At 38.4% G+C, this 20,531-nt stretch overlaps 1 protein-coding gene across 4 annotated transcripts in view; it reads right to left on the reverse strand.

Moving 5' to 3' along the window:
- Positions 1-3,126: 3,126 nt before the first annotated feature.
- Positions 3,127-20,531, reverse strand: part of mdga2a (MAM domain containing glycosylphosphatidylinositol anchor 2a) — a 211,278-nt gene continuing 193,873 nt past the window's right edge. For all 4 annotated transcript variants that reach the window (XM_032585020.1, XM_032585019.1, XM_032585022.1 and 1 more), the window contains exons 15-18: positions 17,847-18,008; positions 10,001-10,131; positions 9,628-9,724; positions 3,127-7,039 (exon numbers count right to left, since the gene is read on the reverse strand). In XM_032585020.1, the coding sequence (XP_032440911.1) occupies positions 6,951-7,039; positions 9,628-9,724; positions 10,001-10,131; positions 17,847-18,008 (479 nt within the window). In that variant the 3' untranslated portion in view covers positions 3,127-6,950. The remainder of the gene's footprint in view (positions 7,040-9,627; positions 9,725-10,000; positions 10,132-17,846; positions 18,009-20,531) is intronic.

A 20,531-nucleotide genomic window follows, 5' to 3' on the forward strand; every position in this document is an offset into this window, starting at 1 on the left:
AACAACGTCACTGAATTCACAGCTTCCTCCTGTCAAATTTCATTCTTCCAATTGTGTTTTCATGTTTCAAAAGGGAGAGAGAAGGAGTCATTTTTAGCATGTTATTGTTTTCAGTGCTAAGCTGGAATTGATGTGAAAAAAAAACATATGGCCTCTGCCTGGCCTGTGCTTCCTGATCAGAAAATAAAAGACAACAAGAAGAGAAAAGCCATCAACATGTAGTAAGAGTCGCTGTGGCGGTGATGAGGCAGTTTACCGACCTGTGAAGCTGTCAGGCTGAGCGGTGATGGCATCAAACGGTGACACACCGCTTCTTCCTGACAGCGTAAAACAGGATATTGTGTCTGCCGCTCTCTCACTATTCAGTGAATTGCACCAGCTTTCATCCTAGACGTCACTCTCTCTACCAGCAAAGCAAAACTTTCCATATTAAGGGGGCAACTTGAATCTTAAAACTCCAGTAGTAATAAAAGAAAATCATGCAGGGTTTGTTCCTTTTTGAGCCCTTTAGATGATCTGACTTCAAGTTTTGGCTCATCACAACACAGTTTTGTTTGGATCATTGCTGTCTCACTAAAATGATCTCTGGGTATTTCTACTCATAAAGGGGCATAGGGCTACAATTATATCAGATTTACATAGTTGGAGAAAGCAGATATTTACTTGAAATGCGCAGAAAGAATGCTTTTCTCTCACTTCCTGACCTTAAATCAGCTTAAAACTCATGTTTTGCTCATGAGTCGGCCTACAAACCCAACTCAGTTCTCGTTGGAGGAATTGGCCAAACGTTCTGCAAGCTGTTGCGAGAAGCTTGTGGGAGGATAGCCAAATATCTGGCCCAGGTTTTCACTGGTTAAAAACCCAATTCTACCTCATTTTAGAGGAATATGCGTACACTTCTAAATAATAATAATAAAAAAAAAATATCTGAGAATCACTTTCTTTTATTTTTGACGTTTGGCAAACAGAAACAGTTTTGGTAACTCTGACCTGAAACGGTACAATTTCGCAGTGAGAGGAAAAACAGTTTGCTTTCTTGCACTGTGTGCGTTTAAGTGAACGACACAATGTGTCAAAGCCCTTCTTAAGTTGTACTGAAAATGAAATCATTTTCATTCAGAAAGACATGTTAGGTTTTTTTTTGTAGAGACCCCTGACGGCACTGGGTCTTTAGACGTAAAATAAAACAAGAAAAAGGACGTGTGAGCTGACAAAATAGTAATTGGGGGACCTTGTAAAAAATACCCAGAAGAATCCACAAAGGGACACGTTTTCCTGAACAAAACATCGCTCTTTAAACTAAGTTTGTTTCAATGTGCACTTTATATTATTACAAGGTATGCACTTTTAGGAATTAAGGCAGAAATCCTCCTATAAATTACATTTTGTCCCACAGCGGCTTGACATGGTTCTACACACATGGATAAATTTAATCACATTTACTAAAGAACTGGGAAATTGTTGGAACATATCTCATGTTGCAGTAATTATTTTCCATCTGCTGCCTGCAAAAAAAAAAAAAAGAAGCTCCTGACAGACCTCATCCCTGTAATGCTACGGTACCTCCAATTTAATGGCATTAAGGTCAGCGCTGGATACATTCATGCACAGTTGCATTTTCGATCAATGTTTTCTACTAATGTCAACATAAGTAACAGATATTTGGAGAAAATAAATAAATTTAAGACAGACCTGCAATGAGACTTTATGCAGTTTATTTTTTATTTTTTTTTGATAATCCTGGACCAAAGCCTATCTGACAATAGGTTACTTTATCTCTCTTCCCTGGAATGAAAAATATGCTCTATCAGTAAAGATTATAAAACTGCATTAAAGCAGAAAAAACAATTTACTGCAGCATGCCTGCCGTCTTCCACCAGCCAAATGTTATTGCCTTTTGACTTCAGTAAAAGTTGACTTGAATCACTTGTTTTCTACTGCAAGGTAACATCTAATGTGTGACCAGCATGATGCAGAGGTTTGCTTTCTGACCCAAACAATATGTTTGCTTCATTACTTGTCCTATCTGCAGACTGGAGTACTATCATGTTTCTTCTTATTGCTTAAATTCTCTATATATTCCAACCAATTTGTAATGTGTGTTAAGTCTTAAGGTTCAATATAGCAAAAATAATTAAATAGTTACAGGAAGAAAAATCAAGATATTGAACTGAGGAAATCTGCTGACATATTAACTGAGTTAGACCAAAAAGTAGATTCAAAGGGATTCAGTGATAACTGCAGTCTAGAATTAATAAGCTGAGATATTGTTTCAAAAATATGTTCTTTTAAAAATAAAAAATACGCATTTAATAGAATTTTTTACAATTCTATATCCTTTTGAGATTTGACTTTGTTATGCAACCAAACAACTTCTTGAAATCAAAATCTGCTAAGGGTATAAATAGTCAGATCTACAGTACAGACCAAAAGTTTGGACACACCTTTCTAATTCAATGGGTTTTCTTTATTTTCATGACTATTTATAAGGCAAGAAATCCCACTTATTAACCTGACAGGGCACACCTATGTAGTGAAAACCATTTCAGGTGACTACCTCTTGAAGCTCATCAAGAAAATGCAGAGTGTGTGCAAAGCAGTAATCACAGCAAAAGGTTGCTACTTTGAAGAAACTAGAATATAAGGGGTATTTTCAGTTGTTTTACACTTTTTTGTTTAGTGCATATTTCCACATGTGTTATTCATAGTTTTGATGCCTTCAGTGTGAATCTACAATGTCAATAGTCATGAAAATAAAGAAAACTCTTTGAATTAAAAGGTGTGTCCAAACTTTTGGTCTGTACTGTATATCTATGCAACTGTATTTGAATAATTTAGAAACAAAAATTCTCATAAAAAAGTTAACCAATTTAACTGCAGATTTAAGAAAAACTGTTGGTGTTTATTAGGAACGATAACGCCTGAAAAAACGAAGCCACTTTGATAGAAACAAAATCTGATTAGATGAACTTTAGCCTGTTATCAGACAAGTAAACACTGGTGCTGTTTTGTGTACAGTGTTGAAAGCACATTTATTGCGTCATATTTTAGTTGCTAACGTCTGCATGCTGCATTTCAGTTCTTGCTGATCCATTTAATATGAGGGTGGAGCTGAAGAAAAGGAAGAAATGTTTTATTTTTATTATTCAAAGAGAAACCAAGAAACATACATGTCACAAATGTGATGGTGGAAAAACAATACCACAAACCAAATACATTTGCCACTTAATATTAACATCCAGTTTTAATTTTAAACAAAAACGAATGCCCTGCTTTTTATTTCTGAAGCCTTTTCACTTTCGACAGATTCGCTCATCTCTTTTTCATTAAGATAACTCATTAAAACCTGCAAGAAGCACAAGTGACCCACATTGTTTATATATTCAAAGCCTATTATTTCAAACAATGGTATTTAGTCGGAGGTATTTTTACTCAAAGAGTAGATCAGGGCTCAGAGTGCAACCCACTTTTTACAATCACAATGCTCATGTACAAAGGCAAAAGAATGGCTTTAAATTAGCGAAATGCACGGAAATAGAAATGAGGGATGGGGTTGGTGCTGCAGCGTAAAAAATCTTTCATCTGGTGAAGTGACTTAGGTCAAATGTAAATTTCCAGTTAGTCAAATTGAAATAAAAACCGGATGAGGTCTGTCACAGAGCTCGCAAGCTAACATACTATTTCTTAGTGCGATAAAATTTGGACCTAGTGGAAAATATCCATGTCCTCCCTTTCAAGTGATTGCAAAAATAATAAATCCACAAATGAACTGACTGCCAAATTAAATCCAAATATCTGAAGGCTAGACAAACAGAAATTTATACTTTGTCCAGGCCCTCTAACTTCCTTTCCCCCAGGAAAAAAATGGCAACTCAGAATTTAAACACTTTATTTTATTAAGGAATAAACAGACAAGATATAATGCATTATTTAACGTTTTGGAGGAGATGGTTAAAAGATTTTGTGGTTGTTGGACAAACTGCTTTTTCTCACTTGTTTTCAGTCGCAGGCTGTGCTAGTAGCATGACACTGGTACCAGTAGAAAACAGTTTCCCAGAATGTAGAAATCATTCGTTACCTAAAGGAATCGTTGAATCAAATGTTGAAGCATTTGTGTTTTAAAAGGGTCTGTTGTGGCTATTATGTGCCGTTCTGGTGTACTGCTTAGGGGTACGAAAGCAAATATTTTTAATAAACTCATATTGATGCCAATAACGACGACTTTGCACGGACACTTTGGCACTTCTTGTTCTCTACCATACCATTAAGTGATACGGTTGTTTTAACTGAGCTCGTAGTTTTGGAAAAACTGCTTCAAAGTCGTCATCAGACAAATCTTTTATGCTTTATGGTGCGTCAAATAAACTAGAAGGTCTGCATCATCAAAAGCACATGGAAAAAACAAACAAACATGTGATTTAGTAAAAACATTACATCTAGTCAGAGTGTAAGGTTAAAAAAACGCCCAAGAACTTCATATACATTCAGTGTGATCTGAAATTGAAAATGACTAAAATAATAATAATAAAACGAACAAAACAAAACAAAACATAAATCTATGGATAAAATCTTTGATAAACATATTTCTCTGATAATATCATACAGACCAAAACATTATTGTATGGATGCCCTGAAATGCTCGTCATCCTGCTCTGTTTTGCTTATAGCATATTTATCTTCTTTACATGTTTCAGTTTCTTATAACAACTATTGTACACAGCTTTATGCTCACACACAGACACACCCTACTCAGACTAATCCAGGCTTTTACTGAAGAGGCTACATATGTTGAACCACGACTGCATTCATGGAGATTTCATTTATACTCTCGGCTGCAGTGGCGGCATTATAAATATGAACAATATAAGTAGAAAATGGACAAAATTTCCTGTCGAACACGGACTTGAGTGACGAAAAGCCTGAATCCGTGAGAGTAGGCCCCGCATGTGTTGAGAAATATAAAGGAATATTATATTGTCGAGACCTTAAACTGTAGGTTGTGCTTCCTGTACTCCAACATAAAACATTTATCATAAACCTTTGAATAGAACTCCTTGAACATTTACAAGTTATACATGTACCAAATTGGTTTACTGCTTATGCTTCCGTCGGCTTTGATATTTCAACAACGAAAAAGGGAGACAACAAGAAGAGAAAAGGAAGTTTAAGTCATCTTCGAAAAAAAAGAAAAAGAAGGAAAGAAAGAAGGAAACAAGACACAAGTCCTCAAAACCAGCAATGAACGGAACTCTTGACATTGTTGATTTCTTTTTTTTTTTATAATACATTTTTTAAAAACCCCGCTGGTTAAGGTTATGGTCTCAGGTAGATCTTCCACAGTCAATCTTCACAGTTTGTGTAAAAGCAGAGAAACATTCTCGCTAGAGTAATAAAATATCTCGACTATTAATATGGTCACTATCCCTTTTTTTGATTTCGATATTGTTCCATATAAATGGGGGTGGAGACGGGTGAGCGGTGTCACCCCGGCGAGGAGCCTGCGGTCCCAAAGTTTTTGCGTCCCTCCCTGTACAACTCCCATGTTTTATTCAGCAGTTGCTCTTCTCTCTCTTTTGTTTAAAAAATACTCGCCCACAGGGAAGGAGGTTCATGAGAAGAGAGTGGGGTATTCATTCCTTGAGATGTCTTTATCCACTTGCTTGATCTTCAACCGTCTTCCAGGAGAAGAAAAAAGCAAATCCACAGCCTCACCTTTTCTGTTTTTCATCCACATTGCTTCTGAACGCGTGGCAGCGGTTGGCTGCCCCTCACGTTAAATAAGAAAAAAATAAAAATAAATAAAAAAATGCAACGCCTCAGGCATGTCACACACACATGGAGTCACAGGCAACCGACTGCCCCATGGGGAATATAATCGCTGAGCAGCTCCACCCCTGTACTCCCTCTGAGCACGGCGTTGCCTTCCCTTCAGCACTTGTGGGGCGAAAGAAAGGATAGAAAATAGCCCATCAAAAGAAACATGAACAGAGACTTGTTCAATGTTGATCAACACTCAGGCTCACGATTCGGTTTGTAATCTGAAGGCACTTTTGTTTCATGGCAGAAAGTAAAGTGGCTTCTTTTCCACAGGCAGGCCACTAAACGGATCCCTCTCTCCTCCCTGCCTGTTTCTTCTCTTTCAAACTCTTTTTGAACACATCTTGCTTCTTCTTCTTTATTTTTTCTCCCCCCCTAAATTTGAACTAGCTGTGTACAACTCTGCTGATCGTTCTGCCTTTTTAAAAATTTATTTATTTATTTATTTTTATTCCCCTGCCACCACACTGTCCATTGGCCACTTGGACTCGTGAGCACAGTGTTATCAGATATGTAGGCAGCTACAGGGGAATAAGCAGACATAACTCAATGTTGTCAGATTCCAGGTTTTTCTACAGAAGAGCACCAAGCAGATGAAGAAATGCCAAAGTGTGGTGTGAGGCTGGGCTAGAGAGAAAACAAAAATGGCGGCGATTGGCATCTACTGCAAGAAAATGAAGATAAAGATACACAAGGAATGGTCTGATTCCATCTAGTTGAAAGGAGAGAAAAGGTTTTCAAAATTCAAAAAGTCAGCATTATGTCCGTTCCGCTGCCATCCAAAGATTTTTTCCATTTCTTCGCAAAAAGGATTCTTGTGCTTCGCAAACTGATTTCCCTCAACCCATGTAAACTCCTCTTTCTTGTGCTCGTAAGAATCATCCCAAGTCCTGCATCGAGAGTGTTTTACATAAAAGAGGTCTCTTCAAATGGAAAAGTAGCATGTGTTCTTTATTACTTTTTGTCTCGTCTTGCTTTCACAAACTCTACCCCGCCCTCCCCCCGTGGTCTGTGGTCCTTCCGGGGACCCTGATGCTTTCAGTATGCATGAATCTTTGGTGATTGGATGCTGAGGGTATAGCTCACAGACGTTGGGTCTGAACTCTCTCCTCCGAGATGACGAAGAAAGGGGGTCACCTTTGACCTTCCAGGAGGGTCAGCACCATGGTGGTGCAAAGCAACCATATATGGGAGGATGTGGACAGAGCATTGGCACTGATATCTAAACAAGGGGAACAAAAAGGGAATTGTCAGCTTTATGCACATTACTGAAAAAGACTAAAGGATACATTTTAAGGAATAAATACGACATGGCTGTAACAGTAACAAACATATTATAGCCTAAAATCCAGATAAATCACATAGTCTTATCCACGGCTTTTCTGAGTTGGAGATGAAACGAGACTTCCAGACTGGCTGCTAACTCCAAAGGTAAATGGGTCACGGTGCTAAACTGATTGTTTGCTAACCTTCTGTAGCAACTAGCTGTGCTGCGAAGCTAGCTTGTACATAGTTGCATTTTGGTGTTAATGTCCTCCTCTAATTAAATGTTTTTTAAAAGCAGTTTCCACAAAAAACTAAGTAAAAATATATAAATTTTTTTTGATTGTCTAATACTTCTAGTGAGTAACTTCCAATATCTTTCAGCTGCTAGCATGAAGTGCAACCCTGAAAACTCCTAAACATCCAATGCTAATAGCATTTGTTGCTAGCTGTAGCTTTCTGTGTTAACAACACAAAAACATATCAGACCAGTGACGTGCGGTCAGGTGAGGCAGATCACCTGTTATCATGGAAAAATAATATATAATGATAAAAGAATTTATATTATTTTCACCTTGTGGTTTGTACTATAAAGTCCCTATTTTTCATTTAGCTTAACCAATTCTGATTATTTTTTCTTCAAAATCGCTGGATTTTCCCATTTTCCCATTCAAATGCTCGGAAGAGCAGATGGTGAGGCAGCAGTGAGCTGAGCCTCACCTGGGATTGATCAACCTCTTGCTAACTGCCATTCTATGGGAGCATGCTCCTCCTGTCTGTACGTCGCCAATAAAATGGCTAAAAAACATTTAATGTATGAACTGATTTTCCACAATTTAGCTTATTTATATAATGTACAGTGCTTGTTGTCACCAGCTGTGTGTGTAACGTGTTTCGTGTGCTGAGGAGCGATCAGAAACGGCAGAGAACAGATTCGAGGTGAGGCAGGCAGTTCTCTTGCCTCATGGCAGGGGGCGCTCATGATCCCAGACATTGTGACTCCACAACTGCAGAGTAAGAGACAGTAACAGCGAGCTAGCAATACAGTAAAATCAATGCAGCGATATATTTATAGTTTTCTCCTCTTACCACAGCAATCACTTATTAATAATCGCAAAATAAACATTAAGCCTAAAACTATACCACTGCCACAGACTGAATGTTCTGCTCTTTGTGTGGGAAACATTTTAGTGGTTTTTATGTGGCTTTGTTGTCAGTTGCTATGGCAACGAGTCTGCGCGTAGCTGCGCTGATACAGAGAGCGAGAAAGAAGTGGTTTTGAGTTGTTCTTTAAGGGTTTTTCCCTTTGCTGTGGAGCCCAGCGCAAAATTAATAACATCTACATGTCCAAGTTTGATTGAGTTAACGGAATTATTCTACGGCGGCAGCGCGGCTATGCATGACGTAGACGAATTATTTTTGCCCTCCAGCGTTGTCCGCATGCGCGAAATTTCCTTATGTAAACAATAACATGCAGGGGGTCTATATTTGTAAATCTGACTATGATTAAGTCAGTGCCTCACCAGCTATGAACCTCACCGCACGTCACTGTATCAGATATACAGTATGTATAGCTCAATGTAAATCTAAGGCTTTACTTGAAAAGCACTAGATTTACAAGTATACTAACACAAGTATTTACTTCTGTTAGATTTAACCATATTTGTTCTAAAAATAAGTACACTAGCTAGCAAGGACCTTGTTAAACTACAATCTGTATGGAAATAATAGTAAACTTTCCTTCTGAAATAAATACTTGATAACCCCAAACCTCAAACTATTCTCTTTAACACTAAAACTTGAGTCTTTATCAGCTTTTCTGAAGCTTACTGTCAGGGTTACATGAGTGTGAAATCACCTCCTTTTAGTTCCTTCTGAGAAGCTGCTCAATATTCTCTTACATCACCTAAAATCATGTAAAATTCATCATCTGAGATTGAATTCCATAATTCATAATCCTCTACCCTCAATCTGGGTGACCAGTCCTTTCACTTTCTATGAATTAATGTTGTCACTATTAAGCACAATGGATCCAGATAAATAAGAACGAAAAATAAAAACAACGCAGTAACAAAAGCAATACATCTGGCAGTCCAGATTTGCTTCTGCTTGATTTGTGTTTTTGATTATTTTTCTGCCACTTAAGTAAATGGATATAATAGATGGGCCTGCTTTATTTGTGAAATATTTAAGCTCAACTCTCTTTCCGGCCACAAATAACAGGAATTAAATCAAAGCAGCAGCGTTCCCCTGGCTGACAATATGACCTTGTCAACTGCCGGCCATTTTCTGCTGCCCGTTTTCTGTTTTTGTCTTGTTTGTTCCTGAGGTGCAATTACTGTGCCCCACTCGGCCAGCAGCATGGCTATCGTTCATGTGATTACAACCTCGTTGCCGTGGCAACCATGTTTCCTCCATGAGAGGCTGGGTCGGCACTGCCAACTGTCTGAGATTAGATTCTGTAAATCTCAAGTATGTCTAGCGATGCAAACAGAGAACGTGGAGCTGAGATAGGAAGAAAGAAAGGAGCAGGCGGGCGCTACTCACTGGGCGGTGGATCTCGACACTCCCCTTCTTCGAGCGTGATATCGTCGATGGCGATGTCCCCCTCGATTCCTGGGCCCCGGACGCCTTCGAGAACGACCTGCAGAGAGTGAAAAGCAACTTTTATTATTGCAAAAGGTGTCAGGTGTTGGTGAAACAATGTAAATAGTATCAAATTAAATGTATGAGCAGGTAACAAATGAATCTTTCTGAAATTATTCCTATACAGCTACAAAGTATACCACGGTATGCAAAATATAACATATACTTCTTTCCTAGTTCCCTCAGCATCTGCAGAAAACAAATAATTTATAGACAGAGACTCAGATAAAGGGCAGAGTAGGTGCTCACAGGATTGATTACTTTTTTGTCTCACCTGGAAGGACGATGTGGGATGGATGCTTACTTTGGCCTGCTTCCACCGGTCACCTTGGTTACCACTTAGTGACCACACAGGAGCCTCTAAGGTCATTTGGCCCTTTTGCTTTAGAAAGGCATTAAGTTTTCCTGTGTGAAGCAGAGAGAGAGAGAAAGAGACAAGCTTTCTTAGGCTATGCATCAGTGAAACAACACTTGCTTTAAGTGGATTGTTATTACTAAAGCACCAAACAATCCTTACCACCTATAAGGTTTCAGCTGCGCGAACTAACTGTGTGGATTTTTTTGATTTTTAGTCCGTCATCATTTCATTAAAATGGGTACAGAGATGCCCCCACACAGGGCTAGACTAAATAATAATAAAAAAACCCAGCCTGCTTTGTTTTATGCGTTTTCATTTGTTAGTTGGAAACCAAGCAAAGGTGTTAAAAAATAAGCAAACAATGAAATAAACTATCCAAGGGATGCAATTAGTCTGTTGTCTCTCGAATGTGCATTTTAGTCCAAGGTCTTCCTTTTCCAAACTCTAATAAGGTATGAATGGTTTTGTTCTGTTTCGTCCATCAGCCCCCACAACAGCAACACACTTTAGAGAAATACTCGTTTGCTCAAAATGTTCCACAAATCATCCCCGTGCAAGAAGCAAAACCACGGCTTAAGACACGAGAACTTTATCAAGACAAAGTTGTTTCCAAGACCGAGTGCGATACGCTTCAATGATAAATAAAATGGAAAACTAAAAAGAGGCACCAGCTGTGGTCTGAAAGCTGATTTTACAGCCAAATCAAGCAAGACATTTCACCAACAGTCTCATCGATTTAATGTCAGGATTTAGGTTTCAAATTGGCAGATACAAGACTGTGATTATAAGCAACTAGTTTATTCATGGGTTAAAATGATCCCTATAGTGAAGCATGGTAGTGACCGCATCATGGTATGTGCATACATTTGCACTTTAACAGTGAAGGACAGTGGAAATGAGCCTTTTGGTCAGAATTGAAGCCCGGGTTAAAACAGCCATGAAAACGAGAAGATTTTTCTTTTTCTAAGTGACAAATGAAAAAGGATCTAAACAGAGACGTGTGAAAGCTCCTTAATCTCGCTCCCACACACAAAGACTTAATTGTGTACTCAGGTCGCAGTCATTTAAATGGAAATTTAAGAGTTATAATATCTTCTGCTTCCAATCTCTTGAAATATTTATATTCTCTTGCACATAAAGCAAAGCCAAGCAGTGACAAAGGTTAAATTTGGGTCATATGAGTTGATGCATTTATTAGGTGAATCATTATTCTGTAGCTAATGATAATCCAGTCATACTGAAATTTATGGTGTGTTTATGGGTGAGAATATATATGACTAAAGCAGGTTTATTCCCAGGGAATAAAAATATGGTTGGTTTCATTTGAACCAAACTCTTTCCACTCAGTTCAGGTGATTTTCCTTAGCCAAACCTGTACCATTATACAGAAATACTGGCTCCTGTTGATACAGAAAACCCTACATGGCAGGTCTGAGCTGAAGCCTGCCTTCACAGAGACCTCCTGTCTGGCCTCGGGCTTTGATATGAAACTGGAAGATGATGACACCGAGTGCAACCACCTTACCCTTCCTCCGAAACACACCAATTGTGCAATGTATTTATATAATTCATTCTATTTTCCAAGCTGCATGTGCGAAAGCAAGCACTCTCCTTTTGTAGTAGGACCAGCAGGAGCAGCTTCCAAAGGTCCAAATGAGGTTAGCTTTAAAACCAACTGTGAAGCCCAACAGGACCACTCCTTAAAGGGTCAAGCGAGTCTTAAGTGTGGTGTATTTCTGGCTTGGAAAGAAGCATCTAAGCACCGGCGGAACTGGTGAGCCAAAGCTGCAGCAACTGGAACAGCAGTCTTGGGTTTAATACATCTTTTCCTCAGCAAGGTGTCTCATTACTGCTAAAAAAAAACATATCTATGTGAGAAATTGAGGGGAAGCTACACTGTATGTCTCTGTTCATAGTGTCTCATCAGCACGGCACACACTTTCTCCAACGACAGCACAATCTCCTGTGAGAGATGAGCTCCCATACAAAACATGACCCGCGGTTTCATCTCCTGTTGGAGTGTTTAGGATGTAGGAGGTTTTCCTGCTGAGCAAGCGGGCTCACTTTTTCTTTGAACCCATCATGATGTAGGTGGTTATGTCAGTGTCATCACATCCTGAACAAAGGCGTGCGTTGTATACTCTTTGTTGTACCTGTTTTTTTCCCCTTTCTTTTAAAGAGTACCTTTGGCAGCCTTGTGAACTTTAAAGAGATGCGAGACCTAAAAGATGTGAGTCTGGTGAAAAGTGAGCAATAGCTCCTGGAAATGTTTAATTATACACTGAAGACAAGAGAGAGGTGTATTGAGAAGCAGTACCACCATACTTGCTAATAAAAAAAGAGAGTTATTGCTACTAAAAAGGTCAGGCTTTGAACAGATGCACCAACTGTGCTTTGCTGGATACTTAATCCTATAAACAGAATCTGGTGTGGGCTCCAAAGTCAAACTTTGATGTGTGGCTCAGTAATTGAGTGTGACCTTGTCTCAGGTATACCTCCGCAAGCAAACTACGGAGGAGTTTCTTTGACGCTGTGCCACTGTTCTCCTCGACGTGTAGGCAGCTCGCTATATTGACTGATTGTGGTTTTCAGAACGGCTGCACTGAATCCTGGCTTTGACTTCCTTAAACAGAACAACCCAAACGTGTAAAAACAGCAGGATTGATAGGAAAAGCATAGATAGGAACTTTTATTTGATGCAACATTTAAAAGACCTTATTTGGTGTTTCACAAAATGTTTTCTGGTTGAACTTTTTAACATTTTCACAAATATTATTAATATTACAACCACAAACTTAAATGCATTTTTTGGAGACAAACCAAAGTACTCCAATGTAGCAAATGGGAAGAAAATGGTTTTCAAAATATTTTAAGAAATCAAATTCTTGTGTCAATTCTTTTTGGGAAACTGATCAGAAAATTCAATGAGACCGAATGGAGGGAGTCTGTGAAGATCAAATTATCTCGTATTATGACAGCCTTTCCACCAGATTTTCTGAACTTTGACTGGGCCATTTTAAAGATAGTATGCTGTAATCTGAAATATTCAACATTTAGGGTCCAATACTGACTAAACATTTAGGGTCAATACTCCTCTTTCCACTTTAGGTTCAAATTGTTTGCAGTAATTGACATATTTTCTTTCTATATTGCTTCGTAGTTAGTTCTATCCATCTTCAAATCGTCTCCAACCAGCTCCACTGTTCTTGCAAAAGGGCAAATTTATAAAGTAGTAGACCTCTAAAGGCAACCTGCTGCCCTGATGACCTACTACTTAGGTCATCAGTAAGGACAGGCTACACTTTGTAGACTTTTCACTTCACAATTTGGAGCTTCTTTGCTTATCAAGTAGAATTTCACTAAAATAATTCAAAATTTTGGGTTGTAATTTAAAAGATCTAGACATTCAAGGTGTATTAACACTTTTTCCAGCTACTACAGAACACTGAGCAGCCAAAGTCTCAAGTGAATTTCTCTGTTGGCTGTAGAGACGGTACACTAAACAAAGCGTAGCTATGGACGGCATGAGCCGGGTTTGAAGTCCTTGACATTTAGCCCATTCATCATACCACACCATAGTCTGGGCATGGATTTCACCGCAGACAGGGAGGGCAGGGAAGAGAAGGTTGGCTGGCGATCAATTTGAGCAAATTGGAAATGTCACGGCCTACTCAACCTCGGCAGGGAGCCGGAGGAGCTCTCATCTCCCCCGCTGAGCCGCCCCGCCAACACCTCTATCCTTATATTCTCCCGACTGCCCTCACTTCCACCTCTCCAGATGTTTGGTCCGGCCCCCTGCCAGGACACTTCCACTCTGCATTTCCAGTGGGGAAACCCAGAAATGTGGCTGAATTACAGCGCATCCATGTTTCTGTTTTTTTTTTTTTTTTTTTTTTACGTATCAGATATCATCAGAAATTTCAGACTTAAAAAAACACTTCCAAATATTACTTCAGTATATTTACATTTGCCTCCTTACAAACTTCTATTACATTTTGTTAGCAAAAAAAAAAAGAGAGAGAGAGAGAAAAAAGCTGTTTTCAAAATAAAACTATCTACTGGTGTGTAAATCGGACATTAAAGCTGCGTTTAGTTTCACAATTCACCCCTGGGCTTCATTACTCCCAGAGCACAATTCATTACAAATCTTATCAACAGAACCAGTGTGATGATGTGAATTGACTAAAAGATCTAAAAGAGCAAGACATTATGTCCTAACGCTAACGTTAATAATGTAAAGACATTCAAGAACAGAGAGGAAACTAAATCAATAGCATCTATAATTCTGGAAAAGGTTAAAGAGATATTTCAATAAAATGCAGTAAGAGTAATTGTCCAGAAATGTAAAGAAAATGAAAAAGTTGTGGCGAATGAACTAGGAGTGACTGGCCAACCATATTTACCCCGGAAGCTCATCACTGACTCATCCAGGAGGCGACAAATCAACCCGACCCAAATCATTTGTACCTCAGCGCTGCCTCAGTTGAACTCAGTGATTATCATTCAATAGCAAATAAACCAAACAAAAATGGTTGGAAAGACGAGAACTGCGCCTTTTTTCATCAGCAAGAACAAAGGACCATTTGACATTTCCCCCAAAATATCTTAATGATCCACAAGACTTCTGGGAAAATATCCTCTGACTGATGAGAAAAGAACTTTATGGAGGGTGTGAATTTAGTAAGATATCAGATAAACCTACAGCAGCATTACAATTGAAGAACATCACACTGACAAAATGTCATTTTCATATTCCTCTTCTTTTTAAGTGAGCAATGTATGGTCCTTGACAAATATAATTTACTTTTCAGATATCAGATTTTGACTGATAAAAATAAAACATAAATTTTTAAAGCTAGTTTTAATACATACTGAGGTTATCCAGGCATTGTGTAGAAGCTTTGGTGAGACTTATTCCTATCCATTTCCTACCTAAATTACTATATTATTTTGGCCACTCGTCTGCAGTAAAACTTTGCTATGGTGGCATTCCCAATGTAGCATATCAAAAATGTTTTCTCATTATGTACAACACTGTGCAAAATGTAATTTCAATAGGACTTGCATAAATCACAGGAGGTAACAGTTTGAATTTAGTCAAAGCGAATCAATAAATTGTCACTGATAACAGAGGAAGTTGACCTCTTAACTCTGCTCTATGATTCATTTTATATTGTAATTATATTATGTGCTTAAGCCCTTGAGACCTTGACTCCTTTTGGACTTTTGGTTCTTTTCATGTCTCTATACTTTTTATGACTTGACTACCAACAGCTCTGCTCTGAGCCTTCTGTAGCCTTCACACTTTGTCCTCTTTTTAATACTTTTAAGCCACAAAAATTGATTTTTGACATAAAAAAACTGTGTTAGATAGTTTTAAATGCACTTTAATTTAAAAGGAGAAACCGTCATGTGCATAGAATTGTCTAATACTACAAATGTTTTTCTGGGTTTAAATAGCAGAGGAGCTGGCTAACGACTCAAAATTTGTTCCAGCTACACAACCTCATTTGAGAGTCACCCAGCTAAAACCTGTAGACCTTAACAAAGAGCCCACGTGGGCTCTTCTCTTTCTGGACCTTCCTCCACCTGGTGCAATTTGTTAAAAGTCACATTCAGCCAGACCCCCTGTCCTGACTTGTTCTCTCTCCCCGTCCCGCTCTGCCAACTTGGCCCCACATTCAGGGACTGAGCGAAAGACCCCTTTTTCCTTTGAATTATGCCAAATCTCCAATTGTTGAGCTCTGATCATACTGTTCTCAATCAACCAAAGTCCTGATCCACTGTACCCACTGACCAGTCAGCTGGTAGAAACGCCAGATTCTTCAATGTCACTTTGATGTGTGTGTGTGTGTGTGTTTTTCTTAAAGCTATCATCCCTATTATCTTGGATATCTGCTAAAAGAGTCTGGGATCATTTGTAGTTTTAGCCAAGAGATTGTTTCTTCCATAGCTCCCTGTATTTTTTGAAAGTCCATCAATACCAACTTTTTTTTACATTCTTTGAAAGTACATTTAGAAATTTCAGGGATAATCTTCCACCTCCACCCCTTCTCTCTTCTTCCACTTATCTTTTTCTCCATCCTGGTCATCATTTACACTTGTACGTTTTCAGGATGCTAGTCCGGAAGTCCTGTCAATATTCTCCCAACCTGCCAATGTTTTTATTGTAATTGGACCCAATATTATGCATATTGTATATCTTTACCTCATAATCATCGCTATTCTCACTTCTTTTAAACAGGCTGGGCTCCTTCAAACCCAGGTTACGCTTGAAAACCAGATTGTTATTTGGCCAATAACTACAGTGACATTTCTTAATTCCCTTTTAACGCAGATATCTTAGAAAAATTGGTGGATGACCAACTGATGTCTGTTTTTCTGGAACAACAAAATTATTTTGATAAAAGCAAATGTGGCTGTTGTTAAATGTATCTAACTGTGAAATGTATGTAACAGACACTGGGCAATCTACTGTTTTAACCTTTCAGCAGCCTTTGGCACTGTCGATCACACCCTCTTAATTAAATTAACTTCCTTATTTACTCACTAAACAGAGGTGTACAAATTAATCTTTCTTTAAAGCTACACTACTTTTTACTGTTTTAAAGTAAAAAGTACAGCGTATAGCTAGTATTACTTGAGTAAACTTTCTGAATGATACTCAGTGAGAAACTTCACTGAATGAAGAAGAACACTAAATTACTTTCATTTTGATCTTTAAAATACCAAAATTTCCACATAAATGTCTATTTTGGTCTGTCTGATGATGTAACTTTACCCAGAACTCGATCGTAGCCTTTTTACCAAATACGTTTTTTACTCTTACTGGAGTAATTTCATTTTCCTTGAGTAAAAATACGTTGAAGTAGTGCCACTCTTACTTAACTACAACCTTTGGGTACTCCGCCCGCCTCTGCACGGCCCCTGACGATCGGAGGTAAACCCGAGGTAGCGATTTCACCACAAATAGCCTTCAACTGAGTCTGTTTTGGTGTGGCAGAAGTCATCTTATCCACATCCCCTAAATGCACAAACACTACAAACAGCATGTACTCAGAGAGCAAGGAGTGCTCGCGGTCGACTGATTGGGTCCCCGGTGAAGAGAGTCACTCACGAGCGGCAGAGTGCTCCTTCAGTCGCTCCACTATCTTCAAATGGGCCATGCAAGGTTGTTATCTATATTCAGAGATGAATGTTAAGAGCTAATGCCCAGGATCTTTGTACGCACCTTTGAGGAGGTTTGTTGCAAAAGTGAGATACCTTTTGCTTGAGACATCTGTCAGATGCACTTGCTAAATTTAAGCTTCAAAGCACAAAATTTCCAACCTGCAACCACCATCGATAAATAAACCCTGTTTGCTACAAGACAAATTCTGTTCTCTGCAGCAAGAGTGCTTTGCTTTCTCCAAAACATTTCATTCCTTCAAATCAGAGACCCGGAGATAAGTTGGGAATTACATGATTCGGTAAATAAAATAAGCTTTCGTACGTCATTCTTGACGAACTTAGTTGTTGATGAACTTCAGTAAATCTCCTTGATTTAGCCAAGAATTGCAATTTAATTTGAGCTCACACTGTGGTAAGTAAACGTGAACAACACGTCCTTCAAAGGGTCACAGTAATTATTCTTTTCTTCAAGTGGGTTTATGATTTAATTAAGATAATCCCTCAATGTGGATCAACTGCTATTTGTTCCAGAAAGTAACACAAATATTTCTGTTGTAGAAGAGACAGAATTAGTATAAAAAGTATGTCTTACCTATGTGTTTCCCGTACATGTGGTAGAAGAAGCCAAAGCAATAGGCGGGCGGGTTGGGGATGCCGTAAGGGTTTTTGGGTGCGATGTTGAAAAAGGGGCTTACAAGCCGTGCCTGATCTCCTTCTTTACGTGGCCTGGATGTCTCAATATACATGTAGAAACCTTAAAGAAACAGAGACGCATTTTTAAAATGCGTAAAAAGTTCAAACAGGCAAAGAAAGAGGAAACATTTTAAATTGTCTTGCTCAGAAGAAAAACCTTATTGAACTCATAGTAGGTCAACAATAAATCAACTTACAACGGAGATCCTCAACATCGTCACTAAACATCAGTCAGTCGATCAAAACAACATAAAATCAACACAAAAGCAGTAATCCATCTATAGTATTGATTATAAACAGTTAGCTGTGATATAAATAAAGTGAGAAGCCCAAACATGGTGCTCTGAAACTAAAACGGGACACTTTTCTCAGTATAGTGAATTCAATAAGACGATGTTTTGAGCTCAAGCCACACAAATAGGCACTATTTGTTTATTTACACTATTTGTTTCAAATTCAGTCTTAGTGTTATCTATTAAAAACTAATTAATTTTATTCTAATTCTGTGACATAAAAAGTGCACTGTGTAAAAAAATAAGCAATGGTTATAATATTACACTCATCAATTATATTACTATAGTTTCTACGGTTTGCACCAATAAAACGTCCCAAGTTTTGATCGTAAAACTTCCAAAAACAGTAAATGCACCCAACGATAAACCTATTGATTGTTTTTCATATCAACGATATTTAAACTCTGTGACAGATAAATGGAAACTAAACCTTCCTTGTGCGAGATAACGTGGTTTTCTTTGAAGTTCTCTTTCTGCTAATCGGGGCAGCCCGGAACCAATCAGGCTGATAACATGTGGGTTAAACTTACACTCGTTCGGCCTCACACTCGTGCACAGCACACCGGCAAAAAGACTTCTTTTTCTGATTGTGTCTGAGTGAAATAATCTGCAGCCAATCTGTGCCCTGCCACAGGCACAAGGAAGGTAGCGAGTGAGCAGCTCTACGCCCCTGCAGCCAAACTCAAATATGGAATATCTCCCTCTGTTGAATCTCATATCAGATAATTATACGCAGAGAGGAATCGGCCTGGTAATGAAATGCCGGACATTTGGAAACCATTAGGTGATTAAAGCCAATGCATTATTTACTGCTCCAGCTGCTGCCGGAGCCACAGCAGCATAATAGGCATTTATATTCCATCACAGATAACAACCATCAGAGCCCTCGTATGGAATCCTCAGACTGATTCAAACGTATCTGGTTTTAATGGTTCTGGCCTGATTGAGTTAGTTAATTCATGGGCCATGAGGACAGAGGGATTATTTCAAAAATAAATAATCGAGACTGCACATTGCTGGACTGAGATGTGACGACGCCGTAAACGTCTCCCATGCAATCAGACGTTGAGCGATACAAACTTATTCAGCTCGTCAAACACAACCGACAGAAGGGACCAAAATAGTCAAAACACTCACAATATGTTTGTGTTGGCACATCATTAACACAATAATCATGCCATGTTTCGGTGCACTGCAGGAGTTTTGTGTTATCTTACACAAATTACACCACGACATCATAACTGTGTCAATGTTTAAATGAATGCACGGTTGTGTGTTTTGCAGTGATGCTTACAGCTGTCAGCAGTGATCACCAAGGAGCAGAGTGGGTTTGATCTGAGGGGTTGCCATTATACCGCTTGTGCAACACAATGACATTTATGTAAACCAGGCGTGTTCGTCCTCAGTCAGTTGCAGAAAGAGCAGTATTTATGTTTTCTTCAGTGTCTTTGTAATTTAACAGTTTGCTGAGAAGTTTTCAGAAGTAAATAATCACATTTGTGTTACTGACATGTTCCCAGGTCTCTGCATGAGAATCTGACTGAAAGGCAAAACATGTATTTAACTGCAGACGCATAAACATCCAATCATTAATTAACTGGATGTCAAAAAAAGATCATTAAAATAGTTCTTCTTTTGTTTGAACTGGAGATATTTCTGGTACTTAGAATGCTTGTTTTGATGGTTGTTCAGCATAATGAATTAGCCCTCCACAAGTAAAGATGTTTACAAAAGGCTTACCTGTGTTGTTATTGGGATTTTGAGACGCCAAGGTGCCCTGTGTTGCTGCAGTTCTCATACACTGAGTGTTAAGACATTTTTTACCTCCATTCTCATCAGTGTGTGTGGTTGTAAAACAACATGGGTCATTGTCCAGCCTTGTTAGTCATGCAACAGTTTATTTATTTATTTTAATTATTGCTTTGACTATAAACCTTGCTTGAGCAATTTTAAGTGAGTAGCTATTTTAGTTATGGACATTTTTGCCAAACAAAGATTCTCACTTTACTTGAATGCCACGCTCTATAGTGCTCTGAGTTTTGAAAGATCTTTATTTTGTCATATTTAAAATCTACAATCATAGAAAGTGACATTATGCTATAATGCAGAACAGTTTCCTTGCAGAATAAGTCAAATGTTTTATAAGTTGACAAACATTTCAATAGTATTTTGTATAAATGTCTTTTAAACTTTTCCAGAGTGAAACATTTGGGTGTCCTTGCATCAGCTTCTCAGAACAATTGTGTAACTGAACAATAATAAAAATGTAACAGAGTCAGAATCATAAGATT

This window comes from Xiphophorus hellerii, chromosome 15, assembly GCF_003331165.1.
Source record: "Xiphophorus hellerii strain 12219 chromosome 15, Xiphophorus_hellerii-4.1, whole genome shotgun sequence".
In the NCBI taxonomy this organism is placed as follows: Eukaryota; Metazoa; Chordata; class Actinopteri; order Cyprinodontiformes; family Poeciliidae; genus Xiphophorus; species Xiphophorus hellerii.